Source organism: Cucurbita pepo, chromosome LG04, assembly GCF_002806865.2.
Source record: "Cucurbita pepo subsp. pepo cultivar mu-cu-16 chromosome LG04, ASM280686v2, whole genome shotgun sequence".
Classification (NCBI taxonomy): Eukaryota; Viridiplantae; Streptophyta; class Magnoliopsida; order Cucurbitales; family Cucurbitaceae; genus Cucurbita; species Cucurbita pepo.
Genome location: NC_036641.1, coordinates 10,953,434 through 10,969,293, shown reverse-complemented (window position 1 = coordinate 10,969,293; position 15,860 = coordinate 10,953,434). Strand labels below are relative to the sequence as shown.

General features: G+C 35.3%; 1 protein-coding gene and 2 long non-coding RNA genes across 4 annotated transcripts; 1 reads left to right on the top strand and 2 right to left on the bottom strand.

Moving 5' to 3' along the window:
- Positions 1-2,786: 2,786 nt before the first annotated feature.
- On the bottom strand, positions 2,787-7,248 carry LOC111792171. 2 transcript variants are annotated; one of them, XR_002814754.1, is made up of 4 exons: positions 7,017-7,248; positions 6,755-6,931; positions 6,088-6,250; positions 2,787-5,078 (listed from the first exon to the last, which is right to left on the bottom strand). It is a non-coding gene; the product is annotated as an uncharacterized LOC111792171 (long non-coding RNA). The 2 variants fall into 2 exon arrangements; XR_002814753.1 differs by having other exon boundaries at positions 6,722-6,931; positions 7,017-7,246.
- On the top strand, positions 5,052-5,529 carry LOC111792172. Its single transcript, XR_002814755.1, has 2 exons — positions 5,052-5,140; positions 5,226-5,529. It is a non-coding gene; the product is annotated as an uncharacterized LOC111792172 (long non-coding RNA).
- Positions 7,249-10,281: 3,033 nt separating the features above from the next.
- LOC111792268 (transmembrane protein 230-like) lies at positions 10,282-11,179 on the bottom strand. Its single transcript, XM_023673631.1, has 2 exons — positions 10,820-11,179; positions 10,282-10,680 (listed from the first exon to the last, which is right to left on the bottom strand). Exons 1-2 carry the CDS (start codon positions 11,007-11,009, stop codon positions 10,559-10,561), a joined length of 312 nt encoding a protein of 103 aa, XP_023529399.1. The 5' UTR covers positions 11,010-11,179; the 3' UTR covers positions 10,282-10,558.
- Positions 11,180-15,860: the final 4,681 nt, after the last annotated feature.

The following is a 15,860-nucleotide window of genomic DNA, read 5'->3' as shown; positions in this document are numbered from 1 at the left end:
TTTAATTAGGGGTATTCATGAATTGGGTTCGATCCCATCAGATCAAAGATATTTTTTAGATTGTTCCGGTCATAAAATTTTCAACCCAGACAATTTTTATTAAATAACAAACCTAACCCAACCATAAATTTTTTTAGTTTGACGAGTAAGTTGTTCGAATAATTAGTAACTCAATTTTAATATATATTTTAAAAAAATTACCTTTGAAATAGTAAAAGTTATTTTAAGAGGTGTTCGGAGAATAAATAATTTAAAATATTATTAAATAAAAAATATAAGTATATATAATTACAGCAAGAAGATATATTTTAAAATTAATAAATTCACGTAGAACCCATGAATTAGTAAAATTTATAATAGTTTATCTCATTACTAATATTTAATATTTGTTCGAGATTATAATATCGATATAAAATATTTATATATTCTCAAAATGTCGCAAAGTTACTTAAAAAGGAAAGTTGTTTAAAATATAATATTGAATGGTTTTTTTTTTTTTGTAAAGTTATATTTGAAAATATTCTTTATTCCATCGTATTATTATCGTTTATTGTATTTAAAATATTAAATATTCGAAGTTAATTTCAAAAAAAATGAAAAATAAATGTAATAAGATCTGCAACAGAAAAGGTCCGAAAGTAATAATGTAAAAAATATTATAACGTACGAAAACGGTATAAAAATTGAAAGATTTGACGTTTGGTTCTTCGACTATGATTTTTGGACCTTAATTATTCGATCTAATCACAATGTCAAATTACAAAAATAGAATATCCGAAATAAAGTTCGTAAAATTGAAAGCACCGCAAATAATAACTAATATAAGCATAACTTTAACTAATCAAAGCATATTCTTCCAAAAAATATATATATATATATATATAGTTCCTAAAAGATTTCTATTTTTTTATGATAAGTATGATTTTTAGACCTTAATTATTCGTTTTAATCACAATACTATATAAATTAAAATACCTAAAATAGAACAATTCTGAAAATAAAAAAGCTAAAAGGGAATAATTACTTTTAACTAATAAATAAATATTCCCTAATTATACTCTAAAAAATAAACAATAAATAGTAAATGAATAAGAGCTGCATAAATTTGGTTTAAGGCATCAATATTATTAGTGGGTTTTATTTTATTTTTAACAATATTAGAAGTATTTACCATGTATTTTTTTACGTAATTAATAAATTATGTGTATAATGTTCGTTAAAGTAAAATTAAGGGATAAGATTAAATCTATAAAATTTGGTTGGTCAAATTTTAAATCAGAATATTATGGGTTGAGATTTGATAATATTTGTTACTTTTTTAGGTTTATTTTCAACTAAACTTTTATATAATTATATTTAAACTTTATATAATTCTATTCTATTTTTCAATTTTAAAGGGTCACACCTCAACTTTTTAATTTATGTTTAATGGGTAAGCTATAAAAATGTTTAATATATTTAATTTTTTTTAAAAAAATTTAAAACTAATTATTAGATATAAAATCAAATTTTATGTCTTATAAAATTTTAACCTAAATTTTAGACAACGATAAATATGTTGAAGCAACTATGAGACACAAAATAAAAAATTAAAGAGTCGTCCAACAAAAAAATTAAAAAATTAATTTTACTTCGATTTATTAAACATAAAATAAATAAACTAATTTTTCTTGAGGGAATTTTTTGACCACTAACTTTTTACCTTTGAAGGTTAAAAACATGGATTTTTACTGTGATATACTTGTTGATCGATCAAATCTTATTGTTGAATAAATTTAAATTCACCCTTTTTTTTTTTAATTTTTTATTTTTACAATCTGTAGAGCTTAAGAATGTCATTTGTTTAATTTTTCTTGGGGTTTGAATCCTATTCTTATTCCCATACTTTTACTCTCAAACATCTATTTTAGTCCACAACTTTTGAATTAAAAAAAAAATATTTCAGTTTTTTTTTTCATAATTTTTAATGAATTATTTAATAGAAACCTAATGCAGGCTAAAGTAAGCGTTCGTAAAAAGTTCCAATTCAACTACGAGATTCAAATCATTTGATCTCTTGATCGAGAGTATACGATTTAGCCCCTTAAACTAAATCCAAATTGGCAATTCTATAATTCATTCTTCGTTTGTGAGATCTCACATCCGTTGGAGAGAAAAATGAGCATAATTTATAAGAGTGTAAAAACTTCTCACTAACAGACGCGTTTTAAAAAACATTGAGCGGAAGTCCGAAAAAAGAAAACCCAAAGAAGACAAATGTCTACTAGTCATGAGTTTGAACTGCTACAAATGGTATCAGAGCTAGACACCATGCGATGTGCTAGCAAGGAGGCTGAACCCTGAAGGGGGTAGACATGAGATGGTGTGCCAACAAGGACACTGGCCCCAAAGGGGTAGATTGGGGAGTCCCACATCAATTAAAGAAGAGAATGAGTACCAACGAAGACGCTGGGCTCCAAAAGGGGGTATATTATGAAATTTCACATCGGTTGGAGAAAAGAACGAGTGCCAGCGAGGACGCTGGCCCCAAAGAGAGGTGGATTGTTAGATCCCACGTCAATTTGAAGGAGAATGAATGGAAAGCTCGAAAGAAAAAGTATATCTACTAATAATAATGGGTTTGGACGGTTGCATTCGTAGTACATCATTAAATTTAGAATCTATTAGTATTTCATTAAACGGAATAAAGAACGCAAATGTTTCCAGAAACGGTCGACATCCATTTGTTATCAGATAAGTCTTGTCATTGGAGTAAGAAACTAGACTATCACTATCAGAAAATGATGAAAGTTCAAATTTCCAGATCTGAGGTGTTCACATTCATAGGAAGAAAACAAAAGGGAAGTCATGTCATGAAGCCTGGGTTGATGACACTTATATATCAGCTGATTAATTCACATTACCACTTCCCTTTCAAATCAATGTCACATGGAATCTCCAGTAGCCATTGGTGATGATGTTAATCATGCAAGAATCAATCATGCTCAAAAGCTGTAAAATGCACACCTCTTTCAGTTCCGTATATTTATTGCATACACACCACACCACACCACACCACACCACAATGCCTACCTCCTGCACCAAAATTCTCCATGGCTTCACAAATTTACAAGCTTTACAACCTCCGCAATTAGATCTCACATATCCCAATAAAATTCGAAAAGTTTAGACCAAAAATTTGGTTATAAGTTGAAAATGACCGATAATTCTTACCCGAAAAAATGATAGATAAGACAACCCCATTGTAAGATCCTACATCAGTTTGAGAGGGGAACGAAACATTATTTACAAGGGTGTGAAAACTTCTTTTTAGCAGATGCGTTTTAAAACCTTAAGGGAAACCCATAAGAAAAAACCCATATGGGACAATATTTGCTAGCGGTGGGATTGGGTTGTTACAAATGGTATTAGAGCTAGACACCGGACTATGTACCAACAAAGAGGCTGAATTCCAAAGGGGGTGGACATCAGGTGATGTGCTAGCAAGGACGCTGGGTCCTGAAAGGGAGTGGATTGGGGGGTTCCACATCGATTGGAAAGGGAACGAGTGCCAGTGAGGATGCTGGGTGTCTCGGCCATGCTTGTCCAAGGCGTGTTGTCCATGGCCGCATGTCCGTCACATGCTGAAACCCTTGCCTTATACTAATTTACCGCTTTCTTTTACTTCTTTCATTCTTCAAGAGTATGACGTTTCGGCGAAATCATGGTTACGTTTGGTAAACATGAAATGCCTCAAAATGTACTATAGAGGATGTGACTAGTTGTCAAATTTTCCCTACCCGAAAAGTTATATACTCTATAAGCAGTTGTTGTCGCATTTTTGCTTGCATGCAATACAACACCACTCTCAATCTCTTTCTCATTCTTGCTTTCAAAACTCTTTTTCCAAAATTTCTCCCCCATTTTCTAATCGGGGCCCGAGGCTTGAATATACATTGTCCAACTGTAGGCAACGTGATCCAAAGTTGGCTTGACTCACTTAGTGTTGAGAGTGAGTGCCGCACAATCGTCAAATTCATTGCCAAGAAAAGGCGATTGTGACACTAGCCCTAAAGGAGTGGATTGTGAGAGTCCACATCAGTTAGAGAGAGGAACGGAGTATTCTCTCCATAGCAGACGCGTTTTAAGAGGAAATCGTCAAATTCATTGCCAAGAAAAGGCGATTGTGACACTAGCCCTAAAGGAGTGGATTGTGAGAGTCCACATCAGTTAGAGAGAGGAACGGAGTATTCTCTCCATAGCAGACGCGTTTTAAGAGGAAATCGTCAAATTCATTGCCAAGAAAAGGCGATTGTGACACTAGCCCTAAAGGAGTGGATTGTGAGAGTCCACATCAGTTAGAGAGAGGAACGGAGTATTCTCTCCATAGCAGACGCGTTTTAAGAAGAAGTCCGGAAAGAGAAGCCTTCAAACAAAACAATATTTACTAGCAGTGTCTTTCGGCCAAAAAGAGAAGCCTTCAAACAAAACAATATTTACTAGCAGTGTCTTTCCGCCGTTACACCCATCATCCCGAATCCAAACTTATCACTTGGGTAAAAATAGATCTAGAGACAGCGAAAAGATGGGGTTTTTTTCCACTTTTTTAAAACCAGAAAAGAAAATGCAGGATTTTATTTTCCTAAAATGGCATCGAGCATCTATTACCATGTAACTGACAGGATAAAGATAGGGGGGAGAGAGAGAGAGCCAAAGGGTAAAAACAGCGATGAACAATCTGGCCATGCCATGAGAGGTTCTGTTTGGCATGGAACAAACACGTGAAATTTCAACCAGTTAAGTCGGCTGAAAAAAAGGTAAATGGGTTGAAGACAGAGGCAGTTGTCTGGATTCTTGGTTGGTATTGTGTCTGTTTCATTCTGAATTAGCAACAAAATCATAAGCCTGGCCTATATATATTGCTGCAAACCCATCTCTTTCCATCCCAAGATAAGCTCATCTTTATTTTGGCAGACAAAGTCAAGAAATGAGATACTCACATTTTATTCAATGTTTCCTGCTCTTTACTGCCCTTTTCTATCTTCTTTCAGTGGATCCCTTTCATTCTCATCCTCAGACTTTCGCCTCTGAAGGAAGACCTGCAAGGAAGTACCTTGATACATCATTTTCCAACCCAGAACATGAATATCACAGAGTCAAGGTATGCTAAATTAATACTAACTTCTTTGATTTTGGCTTTTGGAATGGATTCCGCCACCCTAACATATGGATATTCCAAAATGCAGGATCATAAACAAGAAATTTCCTCCAACACACATGAATATGAAAAAAGTATCGACGGTGCCGATGAACTTGTCTACCATATTGACTATAATGGGCCGAAAACGCATCCGAATCCACCCGATCATCCATAGCCATAGGCTATGTATCAACTTTCAAGATGACATGAGCTACTTATACATGTACTGCACTACAGACACACATTTTTCTGTATAATCTATCAAATGCTCTCTTTTATTCATGTAACAATTATATATACAATCTATCAAATGTCATGTGCTATGATCACAATAAGCACTTAAATGTGAACTCAACTACCATAGATCTTTGCGCACCCTGGAACTAGCAATGCAATAATTACAACTAACTTTAGGCTTTTACAAGTGATCTATGACGAGAACTAGCTTTGACATGAACACGAAATCATAAAAAAGCTCAAACGTAAAATGATTGTGATCATATATTACTTTCTTGGTTAAGAATCATCGTCCTACAGAATTAAATGATCATATGAAGGTTCTCACTATAAAACACTTGTATGAACACAAATAGCTGTCTGATTAACTCCCAGGGGTCCACAAATTCGAAGTCCAATTTTAGGAGGACAAAAAAAGGAGAATCCAACATGCATTATGGGCATTTGAACACAAATAACAATTAGAAGCATTGGGTCCAAAAAGCTGCTTGTGTCCCATGGAAACACCACAAGGTTCCATACTTTACTAAAAGCATGTTGGTCACAGCACATGACTTGCTCCCTAGAATGAAATCCGTATAATGACCTTTAATTGTTTAACCTTTCAAAACTTCATGCTAGTAACAGTCCAGACTTCTACATTCTACATATAAGCCCCAAAAATATCATACCTTTTAACGTTGGCCCCTAAGGGGGTGGATAGATCCTCTCCCTAACAGATACGTCTTTTAACCGTGAGGCTGACGGCGATACGTAACGGACCAAAACAGACAATATCTGACGGCAATACAAACACACAAGGATCACCATATTGACTAGCCAAACCCAGAGAACCTGGAGGTGTCAAGTACATATCAGTACCTACAGATGGTTGACCAAACAGAGATTCTATAGCATTTGCAGTAGCAAAAATCTTCTTATACAGAAATTCCATGCCACACAGATCAATTGTATAACCTTGTTTAAAAATTTCTTCACATGTTCATGCATAACTTAACTTTAAGCCTGCATAAACGCAGATCTAGTAGATATTAAGTCCAGATATCCAAGAAAATACCCTGAGCTTGTATAGATGTTAGATTGATTCAACTATCATTCGCTGCACAAACCACCACGCCATCGAATTGTATGTCGTATTAATCACAAAGTTCTTTCAATCATACTCTTTTCGTTTGGAATTGCAAAGATACAGAGTACAAAAGCAAAATCAAGAACATAATTAAGTTCATAGTTAAACCGATTTCACCATACGAGACAAATTAAAAAGGAAATCCAGAATTAGAGTCGATATCTATAAAAACTTACATAAGACACTCAATGGGAGAGACCTGTACCAACCTCCGCCGCCCAAACAACGCGGTGGACAAATCCATAACAGCAGTACAAGCAGCCAACGCAACTCTTCTCTTCGAATACGCAAAGGTCGCGATCAAATCTCTCACAACCGCATCATTCGAAGCAATCAGTTCATTTATACAGAGCGATATGATCGAACAAGAAGCGATTCCTGAGCGCCTGAAATGGGAAAACAAAGACAGTCAAAATCAAGAACCAACGAAAGAGTTAAATCCAAGGGCAGGTAAACGCATAGAAGGGTTACTCTGGAGGGATGGAGACGGCGGCGAGAAGAAGAGATAGAGAGTGGTAATGACATTGAAGTTGGATTGGGATTTGGATCGTCTCTTTCGTTAGGTTTTGGAAGTAGAGGTATGGCTATGGCTACAAAGCTTCCTCGGCGCCTCCATTGACGCACCCTGTGATTGAATGAATTGCGAATTCCTTCAGCACAGAGTGTCTGGTCTTTATATACAAACGCTTTCTCGCGCGCAGCGAAGTTTCAGTACAAATTTAAAGATAATATCCTAAAATTCTCTCTTTTTTTAACTTTTTATATTATAATTTATAATTTAACTAAGAAAAATCTCTCTTTTTTTCTTCTTTATATTTGTTAGATGAATTTTAGTTTGATTTTCAAATTAGTCCCTTAATTTTTGTTAACTAATGATTTTGGTATTGTCAATTATTTAAATCCATCAATTTTTTTTTAAATAAAAGGTTTAAATCTAACTTTTATTAAAAGTTAGGTATATTTCCAGCTTAGAAATGATTTCTTTTTAGAAAAAATTAATAAATATGTAAAATAAAATGATTCCAACTTCAAATCCTTTAGGTCAATTAAACATGTTTTAGGTCGAGTTCAACTCCTATTCGAGATTAAAAATTGTTGTTAAGATCTTGTCTAAATTCTTGTGTGTTTTCTTTTTAATTCTCTTATAGTTAAAACGTTGTTAAAACGTGGATTATGTCAGTGTGACGATGATTATTTAAGAATATCAGTGCAAGGAACAACATTCACAAACACAAGCATCTTCACTCGTAGAAATATCAAACTGTCAAAGTCAAATGAAAATATCATCCGTCTCCTTCGATGTTTCAAGAAGAAATTGAATGACTTAAAAGAAATTGATCAAGATAATATATAATGTTACTGTAAAACTTCCAAATTTATTCAATTTATATTGGGTAAACTATCACATTGAAAAAAGAAGTAAAACAGATCCAACAGGTATGGGTGGTTCAATTTTGTATTAACTTAGCATCGTACATCCATGTATGGATATATTAAAAAAAACAAACGAACCAAACCTGTTCGGGTTTATGAATGTGAAAACTGACCCAGATCGGGTCAGTTCACATAACAATAATAAGAAGAAAGACGACCCGACCCATCCCAACCCAGTTGCACTTCCTACCATAGTTTGCCTCAGCAAAACTCCAAATACACCTATGGTTTAAAAGTGAAATCTTTGTAATGTACTAATAAATGAATGCTCAACTGGCATACATACTGGTATGGACTACCCGCATGGTGAACAGAGTGTCCCAGCCCCTGGATTCATGGCCTCAATACCAGTGGTTTCAAAATTGACTGAAAATGGGATTCTTGCTTGAAAATTAAAGGACAAATAATTCCAAATGACTCCATTTAAATTTCAATGAGAACCCTTTTCCAGTCCAAATGCCTCGGAGAATCAAATTTGTACTGCATTCAATGGTTTAGGAAAGACCAACCCCCCCACCAACGAGATACTTAACTCCTCCAACCACCTTCCAGATGCATCTAAACATGGGGGCAGGCATATTATTGAAACAACTACGAATATAAATTTGATTGACAATGCCACAAAACTAACCCATTAAAGTGTGTAATTAATTCTAGCAGATACTTAACTCCCAATACTTTTGGTACAGATTCTTTACAAAGCTCCTTACATTGATCTAGCAGATAGCTTACTAAAGGATTAAGAGAACACAGAGGCTAAAGAATGGGTATCTCCGACACTCGAAAGGAGACTTGATCAGGAAACACTCGATATCGACCATGTCGAATGATAGAAAAAGGATATGCTTCATTCTCACTATCATCATCAAGGTTCATCAATGGCCTAGTTAATTGAACAGCACAAGGCAACCGTATATGGTCTACATCCTCTACTCCTTGAAATAAATAATGCACTAAACTAATGAAGGTGTGAGAAGTGCCTACATCAAATGCGAGCAATGAGGCTAAGAAGGGAGGGGGAAGATCGCATTAGAAGCTCCACCATCAGAAATCCCTAAAAATTGATTCTAAAGATGAAAAGATCCTACAAGCTAAAGCCATCAAGGAGAACTTTATAAGGCTATAGACAGGCTATTTTTCTTCAAACAACAAAGCACATCAGCAATTTTGAAGGCTATAGACTTCAAAATAAAGCACTAAACCATTATTCTTGTACTAGGAAAACTGTATATCCAGGAGAATAGCTAAACCAACCATCATGTAGGCCTGCTGCATGGAGAGTCGTGGATGGGCGATTTCGCCAAACAAGAACAACGGTGATTTCTAGCCAACTGATATCCTGAGTGAGTTTGTGTTTGTCCTGTCCTACAAAGGAGGCATTATTGAGATTTGATCAATCTTTTCGGAAAAGATAAGCAAAAACTCAAATAAGAGGGAAAGGAAAATGATTATGGTTTATGTTCTCAATCTATGACGACACCTAACTGCAACTGCATCCTCCATGCTGGCTCTTTCAATACCAACATGCTCAAGTAAATTCAAGGCCAAAAGATCCACCCGACCAAGAGGTTTCTAACCATCAAGAACATTAGGATAGAAAATAAGATGTTTGTATAATCGAACTAGCTTCAAAGCTTTCGTCCACGATTTTATTATACTGAGGTTGTTTGTCCCAATTCATCTCAGCTCACCTCAAGGTCATCCAATAGTATAGCTAAATTTCCTTAGTATTTCAGTCTTGTACAAATCAGAAAATAATGGAACACAAAAGATCTAGAAACGTCTAGTTTTAAGGGGGAAAAAATGCCAGTAACTGAAGAATGAGAATATTTCCCAAGGACAGAACTTGGGCTTCTAATTACCATTGTCTTCATTTTCTTTTCATGCCAACAAGTCCTTTCACAAAAACAATAGACTTCTCGCAACCTGCATATTACTCTACAAAGTGTCTCAAAGACCAAGAGAATAAACACAACAAATCTATAATGCTAATCTCATTCATCAACCAATAAGGGGACAAGCAATGGGCAGCGACAAACGGACAGCATTCTGGATGTCGAAGTATCAACTAATTTCCAGAAGATAGATATCAAACTGATATAAAATTCATCAAAAAACAAGAATAAAATTGAAGTGCATTTAGAAAGTGGATACCTCTTTAATATTTCCAAAGCTAGGTAAGTCCTGGAGAGACTTGAATCTGGCTAGATAAATTGAAATTTGTATTATTTTTTCGCATTATAGACTCGAATTTGTTCAAATCAACAATCAAACTAGAGCAAGAAAGTAATAAAACTTCAGATTATATAGATAAAAGACTCGATTATACTCCGAAATTCGCCATGTATATTGAAACGCCTGTAGGAACGACGACTAGGAAGTAAAGCTTAAAGAAGAATAACTATGTCGATAATGCACAACTCAAATTCACATACAATCCTTCACACTCCATCGATAGTAAACAGATAGTGTTAGTTGTAGTCAAAAGGAGAAGCGGGAGGGGGGAACAGCGTAGAGAGTGAAGAAATCTGGAGAAGAAAATATGTACAAGTGTAGAGAAGTGGTTGGACTTGGAGGATTTAGACAGGCGGTATGTTGGAGAAGGAGAAACCCTTGTAACCCTTGTACGCATAGTAAGCAATCCGCGTGTAATAGAAACCCGGAATAAACAAGAGAGCTCCCAACAACGAGAAGAACACCCCTGAAAATCATCAAGAACAAAGCAAAACTTATTAACATTCGAACTAGGGCAAAATTAGAAGAAGAACACAAAGCANAAAAAAAAAAAAAAAAAAAAAAAAAAAAAAAAAAAAAAAAAAAAAAAAAAAAAAAAAAAGTACCGTGAGCACGATCACCACCGACTCGATTACTGGCCATGAAGATACCAACGATGATTCCAATCATTCCAAAAAAGAGAAGAGAAACAGCAAGAGCGATCTCCTTGATAGGAGGCCGATTGTTGACGGTGAAGGGAGAATCCATCATAATGTCTTCGTCTGTTATCGAAAACGCATGGTCCACGTACGCCATCTTTCTCTGTAATAAACGGAGATCTAGGGCTGAAGGAAGAAGAAGGTGTTGAAGCTTGGATCCGCAGAAAAATAGGTGCCGGGATTTGGTAGAGAAATCGGCGGCGACGACGGTGGAATTTTGTTTTTTTGAAGCAAAGAGACGCCTACCTGTTTTTGACTCCGCGAGGAGGTGGAGTGAAAAGAAAGGCGTAAACTTCCACGTCAGCGTCAGTAAAAGCTTTATAATTATCTTAATTAATCCTAAATTAGAGTTTAAGTTTATATATATATATATATATTTTTTTTTTGTCCGATTTGGCCCGATACGAACTCAGGGATTCCTAACCCCACCGACTTTAATCCACAAACTCGACCCACTTCTCGACTCACTCAATTTATCTTTTCTATGGAGTTCCATCCATTGACTATGTGTCGGGATGCTATACAAGGTTTTTCTTACGATGGAACTTTGAACTTCACTAGTAGTTCAACTTTCATAATCCCGTCAATAAAAGGAAAATCTACCAATTCCATCGTTTTGAAGCTTTTGACGCTACTCGTATTGAAGCTTTAGCAAATCGACCTTCCATTATGAACTTTCTACCTCGGCATTGACCAAGACTTTCTGCTATGCTTCACAAATTTGAGTTCCTCAACAAATTAATCGATTGCTATGGTTTTGACCTCGCCTCGATCATGGTGGGACCGACCTTGACTTTAGTTCTAACTTCTCTAATCGTAGCGTTTTGTTATTGTAAGGCTAATGATTTGTTATCGGTTGTTTTGGCTAACTCTACTTTGTTTTTTATCGTGTTGCTTCCTTCATTCGTCCCCCTCCCTCACTCCCCACCCAAGTTCAACCTTGGTTCGTTTTTTTTTTATTTTAATTTTTATTAAAAGTTTGTTATCAATATCAACCATATCCTTATCTATTAAGGATTTACCTTCGAGCAATCTCAACCAAAGCCTAAAGCCTAACCACACGTCAAATAGGGTTAGGAGTAATTTGAATTAGATTAGGTCGTAGCTACGCCAAGTACATACTGAACTCGAACTAACTCAACTTTAACCGAGGCAAGCTTATCCGTAGATAGATGTGAAACAAAGTAATTAATTAAAATAAAAGATTTAATTTAAGTCTTAATTCTTGAACTTTTTTCATGGAATCCTCAAACATCAATGATAATATTATAAGATTCATGAATTCAATTAATAAAAACAGTAACATAAATGACATTAATCATTTCAAAAGTGCAATTGTTGCTATCTACCAAAAACACAAAACCCTCTTTGAAAGTGTATGGAAATCTCTCCGTAGCAGAGCGTTTTAAATTTTTTTTTTGAAGGAAAGTCTAAAAAGAAAAGTTTGAAGATGACAATATTTACTAACGATGAGCTTGGACTGTTACAAATGGTATCAGAACCATGTAATGAGTGATATGCCAGTAAAGAGGTTGAATCCCGAAGCGGGGTGGACACGAGACGGTGTGCCAACAAAGACACCGGGCCCTGAAGGTGAGTGAATTGGGAGACCCCACAAAGCCCGCTAGCAAGGACGTTGGGCCCTGAAAGGGTGTGGATTGGGAGATCCTACAAAGCTCATTGCAAATGGTATCAGAGACACACACTAGACAATGTGTCAACGAGGAGGTTGAGCCTCGAAGCGGGGTAGACACGAGACAGTGTGCCAACAAGGAGCTGGACTCTAAAAAGGGTGGATAGGGAGATCTCACAAAACCTGTTGCAAATGGTATTAGAGACGCACACTGAGTGATGTGTCAGTGAGGAGGCCGAGCCCCGAAGTGGGATGGACACAAGGCAGTGTGTCAATAAGGAAAAGTCCAAAGAAGACAATATGTACTAGCGGTGAGCTTGTGGTGTTACATTCTTCGAGAAAATATCAAGTTGAAGAAGATATCATAACTTCCAAGCATGATGAACTAAAAAAAACTAATCTTTTAGGAGTATATAATTCAAACTCTACACAGCCATGCTAATCAATGGAAAAGATTTTGAACAAATTAGAAAGAAGAAGAAGAAGCATAAATGAGAGAATGTTAATAGTACAAAGATCACGTGGAAATGGATTTGATCTTCTTGGAGGGAAATTGAAGCTCAAAATACACACACTTGAGATCTTGAGGAGCTTCAAAGAACGACGGCGGTTGAAAGTTCAATTTTCTTCGAGGAGGTCGAGGTTTCTTCGGCGCCGGAGGACATTCCATGGTCGGCTTCAGGCGGCTGCCGGCGGCTGTCGGAGTCTGGCATTCTTCTGGTTGTTGTTCTTGAAAATCTCTTCTTTCTATGGGGATTTGAAGGGATGGTGTTAATCTTAAAGGGGTAAGTGGCCGGAATTCATCCATAACCTCCATACCCATTTTGCAGAAACTCAAATTGTGGGGTTCCTCTCCTTCTCCGGTGATCCAGGTTTTAATGGCGGAAGGAGAGAGAAAGAATGAGAGAGAAAATGGCGTGCTAAAGGCAATTGAAATGGTGATGATGAGAGGTGCTGAAAGAGAGACAGATATGTGAGAGAGACGTGGGTGGGGGCGATGTAATTCGGTGGGATAGAGAGATCATGACTCTTTCTTTTTTGGTTCAACCAAAATAGATGGGGTTTGGAGAGAGAGAGAGAACCATACTGCAACGCGGGTAGTTTATCTTTTAAAGACTAACCGAGGCTTGTAAAGATTCTATTCGTGAGTGTAATGGTATGAGCCTGTGTTGATCGAACAGACACGAAAGTCTGCTATAATGATTCGAGTGAAAGGGTTTTATGTAATAGTTCAAACCCATTACTAGCACTGTCTACTTTGGTCATTTATGAATTGTCTTCAGCCTCACGGTTTTAAAACGTATCTGATAGGGAGATGTTTCCATACCCTTATGAGTAACCCTCTCCAACCGACGTGGGATCTCACAGTCCACTCTCTTAGGGACCCAGCGTTCTTACTGACACACTGCTCAGTGTCTGGCTCTGATACCATTTGTAATATCCCGAGACTACTGCTAATAGATATTGTCCGTTTCGACCTGTTGCGTATTGCTATCGACCTCTTATACCATTTGTGATGGCCCGAAGTCACCACTAGTAGATATTGTCAGTTTTGTCTTGTTACATAACGCTGTCATCCTCATGATTTTAAAACACATCTACTATAAAGAGGTTTCCACACTTTTATAAGTAATGTTTCGTTCTCTTCTCTAACCGATGTGGGATCTCACATTCTATCTCAATGAATCAAAAGTACGTAAGAATAACAGATTAATAACTCCCCATAGTTCTTACTGACGAAGTTGTTTGGCATCACGTGTTTATGTAAGAACTTATCTAGATTGTCGACCAAACAAACCCTTAAAACTTTTGAGTTCGATAACGACATAACGAACAAAGACGAAAACAACAATGATAATGGAAGGTTGGAGAAGGAGTGATGAGAAAATGAGACAAAAGATAAAAGAAAGAGATAGAAATGGAAGAAAGGGCAAAGCCAAAGAGCAGCCTTTAACCTGACTCATACGCACACGACCAGTAAATGAAGGTTCTTCATCTGCTTGTCTCTATTATGCTTCCACTCATATCCATGGCCATCCCCTCATCTCTTCTAGTCAACTCATAATTTATACGACCTTATAACCGAAACCCTAATCAAACGGAAAAGTTTGGGTCGTACCCGCACGATCATTAGAGAATCAATGGTAGCTAAGGTGAAAGATGTAATTATAGGGGTAAAACAACTAAACGACGAAAGGAAGCCCTTCACTCCATTGAAACTTACGAGAGGAGCTTTGTGGAGCTTAAAGAGAGGTTACGTACGACATACGTGTATATCATTAAGGCAAATTGAGATCTTTGAAGTGTCCACTGCAAGTCGTTCTCGAATATGAGAATCCAATGCGATTGAAAGAGAAAGAAACTAAATTAAAATATATAATTTATACAAATACCAAATAATTTTTATACACAATATTATGTTGAAGGAGACCGTTAAAGCATCCTATGAAACTTGTCCATTTCTTTTTAACGGTTTAACTGAATTTTAAAATTTTCAAACTATACTAAAACAAAAAAATCATTTTTTGTAATAAAAAAAATATCGTAGATGAAATCCCGAAAACATTATCGTAAAAAATTAAGAGCTATAATCATTAATAAATTTCTTACGATCTTTTTTTTTTTTTTTTAAATCTCGATATATATTAGAATTCTTAACCGAACTTCAAAAATTATGTTTTTTTATAAATAAATAAATAATTAATTAATTAATTGACTTATATTTTAGTATAAAAAAAATACATATATGAAAATAAGGTTTATGAGGTAATATTTCTAAATTAAAAAATAATAATAATAAATGACGTCACCTTTAAAAGTCCAAATCCTAATGGAAGGGCCCAACTAGAAGTCTAAATTTTCAAAGGCCCATAACATCTTAAGCCCAACAAAGGAATAGTGACGTGGAAAATATAATTAATTGTTTTTCTTCTAAAAATAAATTTTAAAGTGCTTTTAATTATTTTAAATATATGACTAAATGCATGGTTTTTTGAAATACTTTTAATTTATGAAAAAACACTTTTAAAAATAATACAAATATTGCTTATTTTTGAAATATATGTTAAATGTGATATTTAATTCAACTAAAAATGGGAAGTTTTGGAAATATTTTAACATATATTTTATTTTTCCTTGTTGACCTAAAATTTAAAAAATTGTAAAAAGGAAATTTATAATAAATATATTTTAAATTGACAGCTAAAATGAAATTAATATGAAGCTATAAATTTCCAACCATGTATAGTATTATTATAACCTTTTTTATTAAATAAAAAAATTAAGTAAAAGTCCAATCATGTGGGACCCGTATCG